The 13,751-nt window shown below is 59.7% G+C and overlaps 2 protein-coding genes across 4 annotated transcripts; both read left to right on the forward strand.

The window, feature by feature from the left end:
- Window positions 1–650: 650 nt before the first annotated feature.
- Window positions 651–4,272, forward strand: SLC39A1 (solute carrier family 39 member 1). 2 transcript variants are annotated; one of them, XM_055323466.1, is made up of 5 exons: window positions 678–714; window positions 870–970; window positions 1,211–1,429; window positions 1,595–1,725; window positions 2,760–4,272. In XM_055323466.1, the coding sequence occupies exons 3-5, from the start codon at window positions 1,243–1,245 to the stop codon at window positions 3,414–3,416; spliced, it is 975 nt and encodes a 324-aa protein (XP_055179441.1). In that variant the 5' UTR covers window positions 678–714; window positions 870–970; window positions 1,211–1,242; the 3' UTR covers window positions 3,417–4,272. The 2 variants fall into 2 exon arrangements, with proteins under 2 accessions (XP_055179442.1, XP_055179441.1); XM_055323467.1 differs by lacking the exon at window positions 870–970 and having other exon boundaries at window positions 651–714.
- A 500-nt stretch (window positions 4,273–4,772) lies between these two features.
- On the forward strand, window positions 4,773–13,627 carry CRTC2 (CREB regulated transcription coactivator 2). 2 transcript variants are annotated; one of them, XM_055324497.1, is made up of 14 exons: window positions 4,773–5,031; window positions 7,515–7,616; window positions 7,694–7,806; window positions 8,266–8,331; window positions 8,924–8,992; window positions 9,175–9,278; window positions 9,380–9,409; window positions 9,580–9,644; window positions 9,728–9,774; window positions 9,880–10,130; window positions 10,431–10,837; window positions 11,972–12,241; window positions 12,675–12,861; window positions 12,990–13,627. In XM_055324497.1, the coding sequence occupies exons 1-14, from the start codon at window positions 4,879–4,881 to the stop codon at window positions 13,208–13,210; spliced, it is 2,085 nt and encodes a 694-aa protein (XP_055180472.1). In that variant the 5' UTR covers window positions 4,773–4,878; the 3' UTR covers window positions 13,211–13,627. The 2 variants fall into 2 exon arrangements, with proteins under 2 accessions (XP_055180472.1, XP_055180471.1); XM_055324496.1 differs by lacking the exon at window positions 4,773–5,031 and adding an exon at window positions 5,198–5,459.
- Window positions 13,628–13,751: the final 124 nt, after the last annotated feature.

A 13,751-nucleotide genomic window follows, 5' to 3' on the forward strand; every position in this document is an offset into this window, starting at 1 on the left:
TTCAAGGACTTGTCAATGTGCTTTGTCCTCAGTCAGTTCTGTTTCCCCATCAGAAAATGCTTTGGTGCAGGGAGGCCAGGAGAGCAGGGGGAGAGGAGCTGCAGAGTTCAAGGTGACTTTGGAGGCGGGGTAAAAGAGGGGGTCCCAGCAGTCCCGCACACTCTCAGGGTGGACAGAGGACTCACAGCAGTGAGCTCAGGCCACTGGTTGCCGAGAAGGGATCCTTCTCAAGAGGTGCCCTCTCTGCCAGTCGGCCTCGTGTTTCTCCCTCGCTGTGAGCGCTGGCGAGCCCAGACAGGAAGAAGTCGGTCTCAGAAGGGAGGCTTTCCCTCTGGCGCCAAGATGCACAGGAGGGGCCTTACAGCCTTCCCTAGACCAGGAAGAAGAGCTCAGCAAGCCGGGCGGAAGACTTGGGAATGCGGGTGGGCCCGGGCTCTGGCCTAGCCCTCGGGCGTCCCAGCTTCCGGCCAGTAGGGCCAGGCCGACCGCCCCGCTGCGCCCCAGGCCCCGCAGACCCACGCCCCGCCCCCTAGCCGCCCCGCCCCCGCAGCCAGCCTACCGGTCTCGGATTGGTCTTAGGGCACGTCACTCCGGACCTGGACCCGCCCCCGGGGGCCGTCATTGGCCCCCGGAGGCGAGGGGGCGGGGCGCGGCGGGGCAGGGTCCCGAGTCGCGTAGGATCCCGGCGGCTGTGGCGGAGGGGCCTCTGGCGAGGTGAGTGTGCGACCGGGACTGTGCGGGCTGGGCGGCCGGGGGCTGGCCGAGGGCGGGCGGCGCCTGTGGCCATCTGCCCGCCGCTCTCCGCTTCGGGCGCGGCGCTGGGCAGACCGGAGCGCGGACGGACCGAGCCCCACACTCGCCCTGCCCAGGTGGCCCACGAAGCGCCCCGCGACAGCTCAGCTCCATCTGCCGCTTCCTGCGGTGGTCCCCGCCTCTCCTCTCCCGGGAGCACCCAGCTCCAGGTGGAAGGGTAATGAGTCGTCCATACCGCCCCGACGCCGGTCCCCCCTCGCGGGGTCCCCGAAGGAGCTATTTGAAGGGGTGAAGCGTGCGGGGGCCGGGGGCCGTTCCCGGTACCGGGGAGCCTGAGTCACACCGGGCTGGAGAGGGTGCAGGGCGGCAGGGTGTGGGAGCTCTCCTCGGCTGACCAGCCCTCCCCTTTGCTTGGCCCCATCTTCAAGTGGCCAATACCCCACTCACTTTGTCTTAGGTGTGACCGTCGTTGGAGCAGCTGCAGCCACCATGGGGCCCTGGGGAGAGCCAGAGCTCCTGGTGTGGCGCCCGGAGGCGGTGGCCTCTGAGCCCCCAGGGCCCGTGGGGCTGGAGGTGAAAATGGGGGCCCTAGTGCTGCTGCTGTTGCTCACGCTCCTCTGCAGTCTCGTGCCCATCTGTGTGCTGCGCCGGCCGGGGGCTGGTCCTGAAGCCTTAGGTGAGCCTCTGCTGTCCCTGCTGCCTCCCCAAGCCTGGGGTAGGGAGGGCTCTGGGGCTAAGGATGTCCATCTGAAGAGGGGAAGGTGAGAGTGACCATTACTTGGGTTGGGGCAGTGAGGCTCCAGGGGTGCGTCGCTCACGGGGTCTGTGTGCTCCACTCCAGCCTCCCGCCAAAAAGCCTTGAGCCTAGTAAGCTGCTTCGCAGGGGGTGTCTTTCTGGCTACTTGTCTCCTGGACCTACTGCCTGACTACCTGGCTGCCATAGATGAGGCCTTGGCAGCCCTGCACGTGACGGTGAGCCCTTACTGGCTGCATGTGACCCTGTGTGGGTGTGTTCCATCATATACCTGTGGGACAAGTGGCCCTTGCCATGGACGTCACTCAGCATGGGACCCTCTGAATTGGGGTTTGTAGTTATGGGGCATAACTCTTCCGGGGGTGCTTGCCCTCGCCCCCAATCCCTCTGTGACTGCTGTGCACTCTCTGGAACAGTGAGAGGAGCCTCTTCCTAGGCATGTGACCTACTCTTGAGTTTCTTGTCCGAGCCTCCAAGAATCCTCTTCGCCCTCATACCACTTTCCTGAAGGGGTTAGCAACAGAGGGCCCTACAGGCTTCGGAAGGGTGGGAGGCTTGGAGTTCCTGACCACAGAGGCCATAGCCCAAGGAAGTTGGATGTGAAGGTCAAGTACCAGACAGAGGAAAGTCTCATGGGAAAAACTGAGACAATCGTGTGGAGGTGCCAGGAAGGCACCCTGTGCTCTTCCACTTCCTAAAACTGGGGAAGTAACATGGGATGTACCTTCCGAGACTGTGACTCTGTGTAAGTCTGAACAGCCCCATGAGAGTGGGTTAGGTGGGTAACGTGTGGTCCTTTGTGTGTATGTACCTTCATGTCACACTTTGTGTAACCTGCATCAGTGATTCTCGGGGGCGGGGGGGGGGGTGTCTTGCACCTCCTCCACTGGAAGCATGTGGAAACATGTTTGGTTGTCACAACTCCTGGACAGAAGACTTTGTTCTTGCTTTTGGCATCTAATGGGCATCAGCTAGGGATGCAGTTAAACACCCTACTGAGCACAGGACAGCCCTCCAAAATTAATTATCCAACCTAAAATTTTAAATAGTGCCGAGGTTGAGAAACTGGTCTCTATATAGTACTGTGACACTATAGTCTGTGTGATTGTGTATTATTCTGTGTTTGTGTAACTGAGTGGCCTGCGTCTATAGGGGATCCTGAGTCTGTACAACTGGGACCCTTCTAGACTGAATTTGACTCCTTCCCCATTCTTGGCCTGTCTCCTGAACTTGCTGCTCTGTCTGCCCGCAGCTCCAGTTCCCCCTACAAGAGTTTATCCTGGCAATGGGCTTCTTCCTAGTCCTGGTGATGGAGCAGATAACACTAGCTTACAAGGAGCAGTCGGGGCCACCACCTCGAGAGGAGACGAGGGCGCTGCTGGGAACGGCAAATGGTGGGCCACAGCACTGGCACGATGGGCCAGGGGTTCCACAGGCAGGTGGAGCTCCAGCAGCCCCCTCAGCCCTGCGTGCTTGCGTACTGGTCTTCTCCCTGGCCCTGCACTCGGTGTTCGAAGGATTGGCAGTGGGGCTGCAGCGAGACCGGGCTCGGGCCATGGAGCTGTGCCTGGCTTTGCTGCTCCATAAGGGTATTCTGGCAGTCAGCTTGTCCCTGCGGCTGCTGCAGAGCCATCTGCGAGCGCAGGTGGTAGCTGGTTGTGGGATCCTCTTCTCATGCATGACACCTCTGGGCATTGGGCTGGGTGCAGCTCTGGCAGAGTCTGCGGGGCCACTGCACCAGCTGGCCCAGTCTGTGCTGGAGGGCATGGCGGCTGGCACCTTTCTCTATATCACCTTCCTGGAAATCCTGCCCCAGGAGCTGGCCGCATCTGAGCAGAGGATCCTCAAGGTCATCCTGCTCCTCGCAGGCTTTGCCCTGCTCACTGGCCTGCTCTTCATCCAAGTCTAAGGGCTCCAGGTGCTCTTCCCCAGGGTAAGCAGGAGCGGGGAAGGGAGGTACTGAGGATCCAAGGGTTCTCCGGGAGGTAGGGATGGAGTCTTTGGGACTACCTGACCAATGACAGGGATGTGGTAGACAAGAGCCTGGCCCCAAGGGACTGGGGATAGTCAGGTGACTAAAGATGACTAGTGATTCCTATTGGGGAAGACTGCTAGAGTCCAGGGTCAGATGCTACATACAGGGCCGAGCTGACACTGGGAAGGCTGCTGTGGGATGGAGGTGTGGAGAAGGCACAGCTCCAAGTCAGCAGGCCTGCGTCTAGCCCAGTTCAGCCCTCTGTCTCTTGAGGTGGAGTGGACTCCTACTACTCTTTCTTAGCTCCTAATCTATCTTCTGCTTCCTTTCTTCCAGGGAACTAGTGCCAAATGGCCTTTTCCTGCCAGTTTTGGTACCTTCTCTGCCTTCTCTAGTCCTGCTCACTTCTCTATTTTTAAAGTGCCAAATAAATCCCTTCCCCTTTGTCAGAAAGCACAGTGATGGCCCTGAGCCCTACCTGAGACCTCATGGGAGGGGCCCTGCTTGCTCTTTGTTAGGGGCAGCAATGTTTGCTGAGTTGAGGCTGGCAGGGGTGGTGGCAGAGCTCCTGCGCCCTAGGAGGAGATAGGGACACGGTGCCCCGTGCCCAGGTGATAAATACTGAGCTGCCAAAACTTTTTATATCAGAGGAGCCCAAGGGGAAGGGGGGAAGGCTCACCCCCGCTATTTTTGGGGAGGGAGGGCTGTGGATAGAGCCATGTTCTCCAGAATCTATTTTACTAACTGACCTGTTTTGGGACTTGTTACCCGAATAAAAGCAGTTTCTATACGTTTGTACAGTGCCTCGGCTCTTTCATCTTGGGCGAGGGGTGGGCACGTGGCCAGTCTGAGAGGCTTGAGTCCCAGTCGTACTATCCCTGCTCTCACGGTTTCCATTCAGGATCCGTTTCCATTCAGGATCCGTAATCCCCTTCCCTGATGACCCCAAATTTCCCTCTTTTGTTCCTTCCTTCTTCCCGCCCTGTCTCCACCCCTTCCCCTTCCTCTTCCTCCCGGTCCTTCCCTCCCCTGTACATCGCTCCCCTTCGCGCTCAGAGGCTCCAGATCAATTTTGAACTACTTTTCCCAGCTTGCCTCGCGCAGGGAGGAGCCGGGGGGAGGGGCCAGGCTTCCAGGCCCCCGGGGCCCCAGGGCTACTGGGAAATGAAGTCCGCTTCCTGCTCGCGCTGCTCGCCTAGGGCCGCGCAGGGGTCACGTAAACAAACTACAGTACCCGGCGGTCCCCGCGCGCGGCAGGTCCGGGCTAGGCTGGGGCCGGGTTCGCGGTGCTCGCCGAGGCGGCGGCGGCGGCGGCTGCGGCTGGAGGCGCGAGCCGGGGCCCGCGGCGGGGCCGTGGCTTGTCCGGGAGGGTGGCGGGGAGGGACGCACAGGGAAGATGGCTACGGCGGGCGCGAACGGGCCCGGCTCGGCCACGGCCGCAGCTTCCAATCCGCGTAAGTTTAGCGAGAAGATCGCGCTGCAGAAGCAGCGTCAGGCCGAAGAGACGGCGGCCTTCGAGGAGGTGATGATGGACATCGGCTCCACCCGGGTGAGGGGCCGCCGGGCCGCAGGAGCCCAGAGAGCTGTCTCCGAGCTGGGGACCGGGAGGCGGGGCGGGGGCGGGCGCCGCGGCGAGGGAGGCGGAGCGGGGCCGCGGCAGTCCGGGAGACGCGGGTGGAGGGCCGCGGGGCGGGGGGGGGCGGCGGGCCCGGCTCCCGAGTCGACGCCCCGGGGACGTTCCTGCCCTGGGGCGGGGGCATGGTCCGGGTGCCCGGCCCGGCCCCTCGGAGTCGGGGATCTCCAGCCGGTCGCTCTGCCCCGCGGGGCCACTCTCGGCACTTGCGTCCCTCCGGGAAAGGGCCCCTGAGTGGTTTGCGCCGCCGCGCTGGGTCTGCTGGGGCAGGAAGTCCCCTCCTGAGTCCCTTCCCTTTGCTTCCTTTTTCAAATATTTCTTGTGGTTTTCCGACGAGAATGAAGGTGAGGTCCATTGCTTACGGACTGTGCTGATGTTTTCCCTGGCCGCCGCGGAGGGGAGGTGGGATTTTGAAACTCCGAAGCGGGTAACCAGTTGGCGACAGGTTAGGTTTGCTGAGCTTTCTAGGAAGACGGCTGCCTTGTGGTCAGTTATAAGGTGCCTTGGAGGGACTTTTCTGTGTAGCGGATATTCATTCCCACATAGTTCCAGGAGGGAGGCATCCTGGCAAAGTTGGCTTTGGAACCCCTCTGGCCTTCGTTTTTTGTTTCCCGGGACTGGATGTCAGAGGGAGTGAGGGTGGGGAGTCTGCCCAGCTGGTATGCAGTCCTAATTTAGGGACACTTTACTCTCAAAACAGCAGGTGAGGATATTGCAGTGATCCCCCAGGGCAGGGAGCTAGAAGGAACTTTCGGGGAGATGGTTCAGAGCTCTCTGCTGATCTGACGGGTTGAGTCTATGGCTGTGGTTCTGCTGTATTCTTGCTTCTGTCTCCCCTGTTAGTTTTTCTTGTGTTTTTTTTCCCCCTTTTTGGTCTCTAGAGACCGTGTGTCCTAGTTTGTGGGAGTCAGAACAGAGAGACGTGGGGAAACAAATGGTGCACACATACACAACTCCCTCTAAATGCCACAAGGATCATGATCTAACTGCTGACTGCTCCCTGGAGGAGCTTTTGATCATGGTGAGTGTGGAGGCAAGAAGGTAGGCAAGAAGCTCGGTTTGGGCCTCTATCCTCTGTCTGGACTGTAACTCCAGCAGAGGCATGGTGGGATTTTAGGGTTTGTGTGTGCAAAGAGAAGGACTGGGAAAAGCTCAGAGCTGAGGCCTCTGACTTTGTAATGCCTCAGTTTGTCGAAACGCTCCCTCCACCCATCTTGCAACTGCAGGGTTACTCCTCTGCTGCACATACATGTCTAGTGGGCATACAAGGCCAGGGTGTCGGTACCCAAGGGTCTAAAATTAGAGATAAGAGATCTGGGGCTTAGCTTGTTATCTGGCTAGGAGAGGGCTCCTTTGAGGCAGATACAGCCTAAAGTCCTCTACTGCTGAAAGGCTGGGGTTAGCACATGTATTAATAGCAATCTTGAGTGGCCCAAAGGTTTATATAGTGTCTGCTACACTCAGTGGGCTGGCCTCTTGGAACAGAAAGTTAGTTCTGATGTTGGCCTGTGCACAACACTGCATGATCCCCGAAGCTCATCAGCTGCCCTGGGTCTAGTTTTTGGCTGGTTGCAGTGGTTGAGCCCCAGAAGTAGGTGTTCACCTCTCACAGAGGGACTTAAGATCTGTAGACAGGCTGACGCTGTGCCGGACTGAGGGTTGTGCTTCTCACTGCAGTGCTGGATACGTTTCCCCACAGTGGGGATCAGGCCAGGGACATGGCTCTGCCCAGGCTGAACTTGGCTATTGATCGTCCTCTCACCACCCTTCTCAAAGCTCCCCTGCCAGTTTGGGGGCTTTAGAGCTAGGTGGAAGAAGACTGCCTCCTGATTTTGGTACTGGTTTTCCAGCTAGGAGAGCCATCATTTCCTAGATGTGCAGATGTTCCAAGGGTGGTGCAAGATCTGCGTAGCTTTCCTAATGCTGGCCAAGTGGCAGAGCCTAGAAGCCTGTGCCCTCCAGAGTGGGAGGGAAAGAGGCTGTTGATAATGGCTCTGTGGCATCCACCTGTGGCCTTCCCCTCATGTTCCAATTAGTCCTGGACGCATCTGGAAGGGAAAGCGGAGGTGCCTAATAGGCATCCTTCCCAGGAGTTAAGTCATATGACTAGCCTGGGGGCTCCCGGCAAGCCCTCAGGGACTCTGTTCAGGCTGATGCCAACCGGGACAGGCCCTGAGCAAAGTGTCAGGCCTGCCTGGCAGGGTAATGCCAGCCATGAGTGCTGTTGGTTGGGCAGATTCCACACCCTGTCTGGCCCAGCTCTGGCTTTTCTTTTGGCAGCTTTCCTAAATGCACCAGCAATAGTGGCATACCCTGGGGAGAGATGGCCAGAGTGGCCAAAGGATAGGAACGGTAGTCAGAATCTTTCCTGACTTTCCCACTTGTCCTCCATGTCTCAGTTACAGGCCCAAAAATTGCGATTGGCCTACACGAGGAGCTCCCATTACGGCGGCTCTCTGCCCAACGTGAACCAGATTGGCTGTGGCCTGGCCGAGTTCCAGGTGAGTGGACAGCAGCCCAGGGGGAGCACAAGCTGTCGGGCAGCTTCCCCTGCTGACTGACCTATCTCTTTTGGCAGAGCCCCCTCCACTCGCCTCTGGACTCCTCCCGGGGCACGCGGCACCACGGGCTGGTGGAACGGGTGCAGCGAGACCCCCGAAGGATGGTGTCCCCGCTCCGCCGCCACCCCCGTCACATATCCTTCACCAAGGATTCGGGCTGTCTGCAGGGTTGGGGACGGGATTCTGCGTGAAGGGACACTGCCTGTGGGTTGGGTCCGTCTTGTGCCAGCCTCCCAGGAAAGCCGCCATCCAGCCTGCGTGGCTGTGCCTCATTCTCTCTGGCTGTGTGCAGCCTGCTCTTTGCTGCCAGAGCAGGATACATGTCTCCTGCCGAAGGGGGTTTGGTCCCCCCTTCAGTCACTGAGGTTTCACGACCTGATTCCCAAGCCCTGTCCAGTTACTCTCCCTTGTTCTTCCAACTCGGCTGGGCATGGTTCACTTTTCCATCCTTCAGCCCTGTCGTTGCTGCTTGAGGAAGAGAGGGGGTACTTGTTTCTAAAAATGACTCATCAGTTTCCTCCAGTATTCTCCTCTCCCTTGGTCTCTGATCCTCTGCCCCCCTCATCCTTGTCTCCTTAACTGGTGCGGCTCACGTCGACAGCTCTCCCTATAGTCCTGCCTACCTATCTCCTCCCCCGGAGTCCAGCTGGCGGAGGTCAGTGTCTAGGGCAGACAGGATCTCCTGTCTACTCTCTGACATGTCTTTGGGGGAGCTTGGGTCGGGGCTAGGCTCTCTGGGCAGGCTCGGAACAGTACCTGCTCCATAATGCAGGGCTGGGAGGGGTGAGGGCAGGTGTAGTAGGTGGGTCAGAGTCCAGTCTTGGCCATGTTGACACGGGCAGCCGAGCCTCCCAGGCCAGCCAGTGCAGGACCAATGGTAACTGTGGCTGGCTGGGGTGTGTGTGTTGCGAGGGAGAATGACTGCCTCTCAACAGAAGTGGGTGCCAACTGCGCGGTTCTGGCGCTCAGATTTCCGAGTCTCTCCTATCTATGGCGTCCTCAGTGGCCAGTTGCTGGGCTCCAGGATTCCCATTCAGCTTGTCCCGACAGAGACAGGTTGAGAATATCCAGATCTCTTAGCTTGATTGTGGGAGAGGGGTCATGGGTCACAGGTAGCAGAAGAACCAGAAAGGAGGCACCGCGCCGGCTGCCCAGCCCTGTCCATCTTGGCCTGGGCTGCACGGCTCTCTCCAGCCCCTTTCCTGTCTGTTTGCCTTTCTCCTCATGACCTTGTGTTTCCACCCCAGGACGATGCCCTGGGGCAACTTCCCTGCAGAGAAGGGGCAGTTGTTTCGACTACCATCTGCACTGAACAGGTGATGGCCCTGGACTTCTCTGTGCCACGTCTCTTATCTGTGCTTTCTGGGCCCTGCTCCCTCGCCCCACCCTGTCCCAGCCCAGCCAGTGTTTTCCCCCACTGAGCAGGGCACAGGAACTGGGAAGACGGGCACAGGTGCCAGCTCATGTCCTCCACCACCCCCCACCCCCCCCGCCACAGGACAAGTTCTGACTCTGCCCTTCACACCAGTGTGATGAACCCCAGCCCTCAGGACACATATCCAGGCCCTGCCCCTCCCGGCATCCTGCCCAGCCGCCGCGGAGGTAAACGGCCCTGGCCCCGGGCAGGGAGTAGCCTGAGAAGCTTTGGTTCGAAGTGGGTAGAGAAGTATGGGCTGTACCCAACTCTACTGCATCCTTTGTAGGTTTTTTGGATGGTGACTTGGGCTCTAAAGGTATGTTTTTCTTGCCATTTGTGGGTCCTGATACCCAAGAACCTCTGGGCTGGTGTTGGGGGCTTCATGTCGGGCCTGGAAGCAGGGCCGGCTCCCACTCGCCTCTGCTCCCTCTCTGGTCTGTCTGGCTCCTTCTCCAACCCTCTCACCGCCAGTCTTTCTCTTTCAAGTCCCTGCTGTTGAGGAGAACTTGCTAGATGACGAGCATTTGCTGAAGCCATGGGATGCTAAGAAGGTCAGTGTGATGCCCTGCCCTCTTCCTTCTGTGGGACAGGCCCTCCTCAGTCCTCCATTCCCACATTCTTTATCTCTCCTCAGCTGTCATCCTCCTCCCGACCTCGGTCCTGTGAAGTCCCTGGAATTAAGTAGGTGCCTCTGTGAGGTTGGCCAAGGGGCTGAGGGAAACGTGGGAGGCCAGCCTCCATGCCCTTCCCCGACCACCGCCCCCATCTACGGCTCTCCTCCCGCAGCATCTTTCCATCTCCCGACCAGCCTCCCAGCGTGCCCGTCCTCCCACCTGCCATGAACACAGGCGGCTCCCTACCTGACCTCACCAATCTGCACTTTCCCCCACCACTGCCCACCCCCCTGGACCCTGAGGAGACAGCCTACCCCAGCCTGAGTGGAGGCAACAGTACCTCCAACTTGACTCACACCATGACCCACCTTGGCATCAGCGGGGGCCTGGGACTGGGCCCGGGCTCGGGCTATGAGGTGCCAGGTGAGTGGTGATCCTGGCTGTGTGCCGTGGAGCACTGCCCGGCTGAGGGTTGAAGGTGTGGGTCTGGCGCACCTGGGAGCCCAGGGACCGTGCACACCAGCCCTCCCCAGCATTCTCTCAGGCAGACGTGAGGGAGGGCAGCCCCCAGGTGGGCCACGCCAAGCTCACGGTCAGGGACAGAGCAGGGAGGACATCGTGCTGCCACCTTCATAGTCTGGTCGCTGCTACCCGTACTGGGCGGAGGAAGGCCCGGCTCCCATTGGTAACGTCGGCATCTCTGCTTTTTGTCTGTGTCTGCAGGACTTCACTCTCCTCTCAGCCATCCATCCTTGCAGTCCTCCCTGAGCAATCCCAACCTGCAGGCCTCCCTGAGCAGCCCCCAGCCCCCGCTCCAGGGCTCCCACAGCCACCCCTCCCTTCCCGCATCCTCCCTGGCCCGCCACGCACTGCCTACCGCCTCCCTGGGCCATCCCTCCCTCAGCGCCCCAGCCCTCTCCTCCTCCACATCCTCCTCCTCCACTGCCTCTCCTGTGCCGAGTGCCCCCCCTTACCCCACATCGACCCCTGGAGCCTCCCCCCGCCACCGCCGCGTGCCCCTCAGCCCCCTGAGTTTGCCCGCGGGCCCAGCTGACGCCAGAAGGTCCCAACAGCAGCTGCCCAAACAGTTTTCGCCAACAATGTCACCCACCTTGTCCTCCATCACTCAGGTATGCGTGGCTGCCTTCCGTCTATGTCCGTTGGCTTCCCCCCCGCCACGTGTTCCCTCCCACCTTCCTTTCTTCAGACACCCTCTCCTCACTTCTGTGCTCCCCTTCCATTCCTCTGTCCCTCTCACCTCTTGCCTGACGGGCACAAGCCCTGGGTAAGCTCCCCGGTTCCTGTCCCGACCCCGCCTCTTCCTAGCAGTCTCCTTGGACAGGTGGTATCCCGGTTGTGAGCCTCACATTCTCACCTGTAAAACAAGGATGCTGTTGTAAGGATCACAGGAGTCGCGTACGGGACATGTTTAGGCTGTGCCCACCCAGGTGCATGCTCCCCAGATGGTAGCTGCTTCTTCTCTTCTCCCTCTTCTCCTCATGCTTCTTTCCTTGTCTGTCTCTCATGCCTCCATCCTGTCCCATGCCCGCTCCCATTGCTGTCCTTCCACAAATTTCATAGAGTCAGGGGCTCTCGATCCTAGAGCCTTGTCTCTTCATGTTACAGATGAGGACCCTGCCCAGAGGGAAGGTTCACTGTGAGCTTACTCAGCAAGTTAGGAAGAGTTGGGAGCAGGCTGAGAACCTAGCAGGGGGCTCTTCCCCCAGTGCTGAGCTATGTGGCTCCCCACCCCCTCACCCAGCCCCCACCCCCCTGCCCTGGTCTGCACCTTTACTGCTTCCTAGGATGTGTGTTCCGGGTTCCATCCCTACGCAGGCCCCTTTCCCAGAGGAAAGGGTAAGCCCGGGCCAGCACGGCTCTGCTCCCTTGGAGCTTAGAGTGGCCTGACCTCCCTCCCTCCTGTAGGTTCTCCCTGCCACTGGCCTCAGGTTCAGTGCATGTGGGCGCTTGCCTGTGGGCTGTGCTGCTGCAGGCAGTGTGACAGTGCACAGCTTTGGAGCAGCTTCCCTCTGCCGGGAACCTGGGGCCTCCTGACACTGGCCTCACTCAGTCGCTTTCATTTTGTGTTTGAATGTCGGCACCCAGCCCCGGGGCACCCCACGGAACACCCCCCCCCCCCAGAACACCGTCATGTGTGCGCTGAGGATGGTTGCAGCTTCACAGGGTGGGAAGCCCTGACCAAGCTCCCCTGGGGGGGCGTTCCTGAGGGGTAAGTATCTCCCCCTCTCCTTGCTTCTCCTTAGGGCGTCCCCCTGGATACCAACAAACTGTCCACTGACCAGCGGCTGCCTCCATACCCGTACAGCCCCCCGAGTTTGGTTCTGCCCAGCCAGGCACCCACACCAAAGCCTCTGCAGCAGCCAGGGCTGTCTTCTCAGGCCTGCTCCATGCAGCCCTCAGGTGGGCAGCCCCTGGGCCGGCCGCCACACTATGGTACACTGTGCTCGCCTGGCTCCAGTGGGCATGGGCAGCAGTCTTACCTCCGGCCGATGAGTGACTTCAGCCTGGGAAACGTGAGTACCCAGGTCCCTGGCTTGGAAGCAGGGCAGGGGTTGGGGGAGGCTCAGAGAGGCCAGTGCAGGATCACTGGTGCACTCTGAATTGGGGAGATCCTCGCTCCCTCCAGATAACAGAGCACTGCCTACCTGAGGCTTCTCTCCTCCTGCTTTGACCCCTGCTCCTGCTCCCTCCACCCAGTGAGCTCTTTGGTGACTGCTGCTCTGCCCTGAGTTCTTCCTGGCATGTACTCGCTGTGTCGCAGGAGGCATGGTACCCATACCTACTCCGGGCCCTGTGCTCCCTTCTGTTGGTCTGCCTGTGGCCTTCTTTCTGTCTCTGCTCTTATTCCTGGAGTCCAGGAGTGGGGGTGCTTTGGAGGGCAGGCAGGGTGGCTGGGACACCCTGCTGTGAAGGTCTCTTCCTCAGGGTTTGTCTGTGTGTCCACAGCTGGAGCAGTTCAGCATGGCGAGCCCATCAACCAGCCTGGCGCTGGATCCCCCCGGCTTTTCTGAAGGGCCTGCATTTTTAGGGGGTGAGGGACCAGTGAGTAGCCTCCAGGACCCTCATGCCCTCAATCACCAGAACTTGACCCACTGTTCCCGCCATGCCTCAGGGCCCAACATCATTCTTCCAGGTGAGCGGGTGGGTGGTGACAGGGCACGGCAGGAGGCGATGATACATTTGCTGATGGGGTGGGAGATGGAGGGGTCCCAGAGGAGTTCGAGGGCCATAGGTCCTCACTCATCTCTTCTGCCTACACAGGAGAGTCCTCCCCGGGTTTCTCTAAGGAGATTGCGGCAGCCCTGGCTGGAGTGCCTGGCTTCGAGGTGTCAGCAGCGGGGCTGGGGCTGGGGCTGGGGCTGGAGGAGGAGCTGCGCATGGAGCCACTAGGCCTGGAGGGGCTCCACATGCTCAGTGACCCTTGTGCCCTATTGCCTGACCCTGCGGTGGAGGACTCATTCCGTAGTGACCGGCTGCAATGATGGGCCTCCTGGGCACCCCTCTCCGTGGCCCTGCCCCATCACTGTTCCTTTCCTCCCTTCCCCCTGGCCAGTAGACTCCACTCTGCCCCAAGATCCTCTTTCTAATGTGAATGAGGGATCCTAAGAGTGAGGAAAAGCAAGGGGTTTGTCCAGGTGGCCCCTGAATTCTGCACAAGGGGTGGGCCTAGGGGAGTTCAAGGGAGGGCCTAAAGCACTTGTAACTTTGAACCGTCTGTCTGGAGGTCAGAGCCTGTTGGAGAGCAGGGGTGGAGGGGAGCCCCGGAGGCAGGGCTTGCCCAGATGCCTAGGGGTGGGCAGTGCCAGCCCCTCCTCACCACTCTTCCCGTTGCAATGGAGGAGAGAGCCAGAGTGGATATTATTTTTTATTAAATATATTATACGTTAATAAAAAAATTATATCAAACACTTGGTGTGGTGTCTACTCTTGGGGATGCATTTGGGAATTTAGAGGATCCTGGGGGTGGGGTCCTTTTGCACCTTCTCATCACTGTTGGGGCCCCAAGCCTCAGAATTTGTACCC

This window comes from Nyctereutes procyonoides, unplaced genomic scaffold (assembly GCF_905146905.1).
Source record: "Nyctereutes procyonoides isolate TBG_1078 unplaced genomic scaffold, NYPRO_anot_genome, whole genome shotgun sequence".
NCBI lineage: Eukaryota > Metazoa > Chordata > Mammalia > Carnivora > Canidae > Nyctereutes > Nyctereutes procyonoides.

Excerpts from the sequence above, each read along its gene's own strand:
- SLC39A1 (XM_055323467.1), top strand. The coding sequence starts at position 1,243 with ATGGGGCCCTGGGGAGAGCCAGAGCTCCTGGTGTGGCGCCCGGAGGCG. Across the intron at positions 1,430-1,594 it reads GGCTGGTCCTGAAGCCTTAG|CCTCCCGCCAAAAAGCCTTG; the intron begins GTGAGCCTCTGC and ends GCTCCACTCCAG. Across the intron at positions 1,726-2,759 it reads TGGCAGCCCTGCACGTGACG|CTCCAGTTCCCCCTACAAGA; the intron begins GTGAGCCCTTAC and ends GTCTGCCCGCAG.
- CRTC2 (XM_055324496.1), top strand. The coding sequence starts at position 5,241 with ATGGTCCGGGTGCCCGGCCCGGCCCCTCGGAGTCGGGGATCTCCAGCC. Across the intron at positions 8,332-8,923 it reads CCGGAGTCCAGCTGGCGGAG|GACGATGCCCTGGGGCAACT; the intron begins GTCAGTGTCTAG and ends TTTCCACCCCAG. Across the intron at positions 9,279-9,379 it reads CCTGCCCAGCCGCCGCGGAG|GTTTTTTGGATGGTGACTTG; the intron begins GTAAACGGCCCT and ends CATCCTTTGTAG.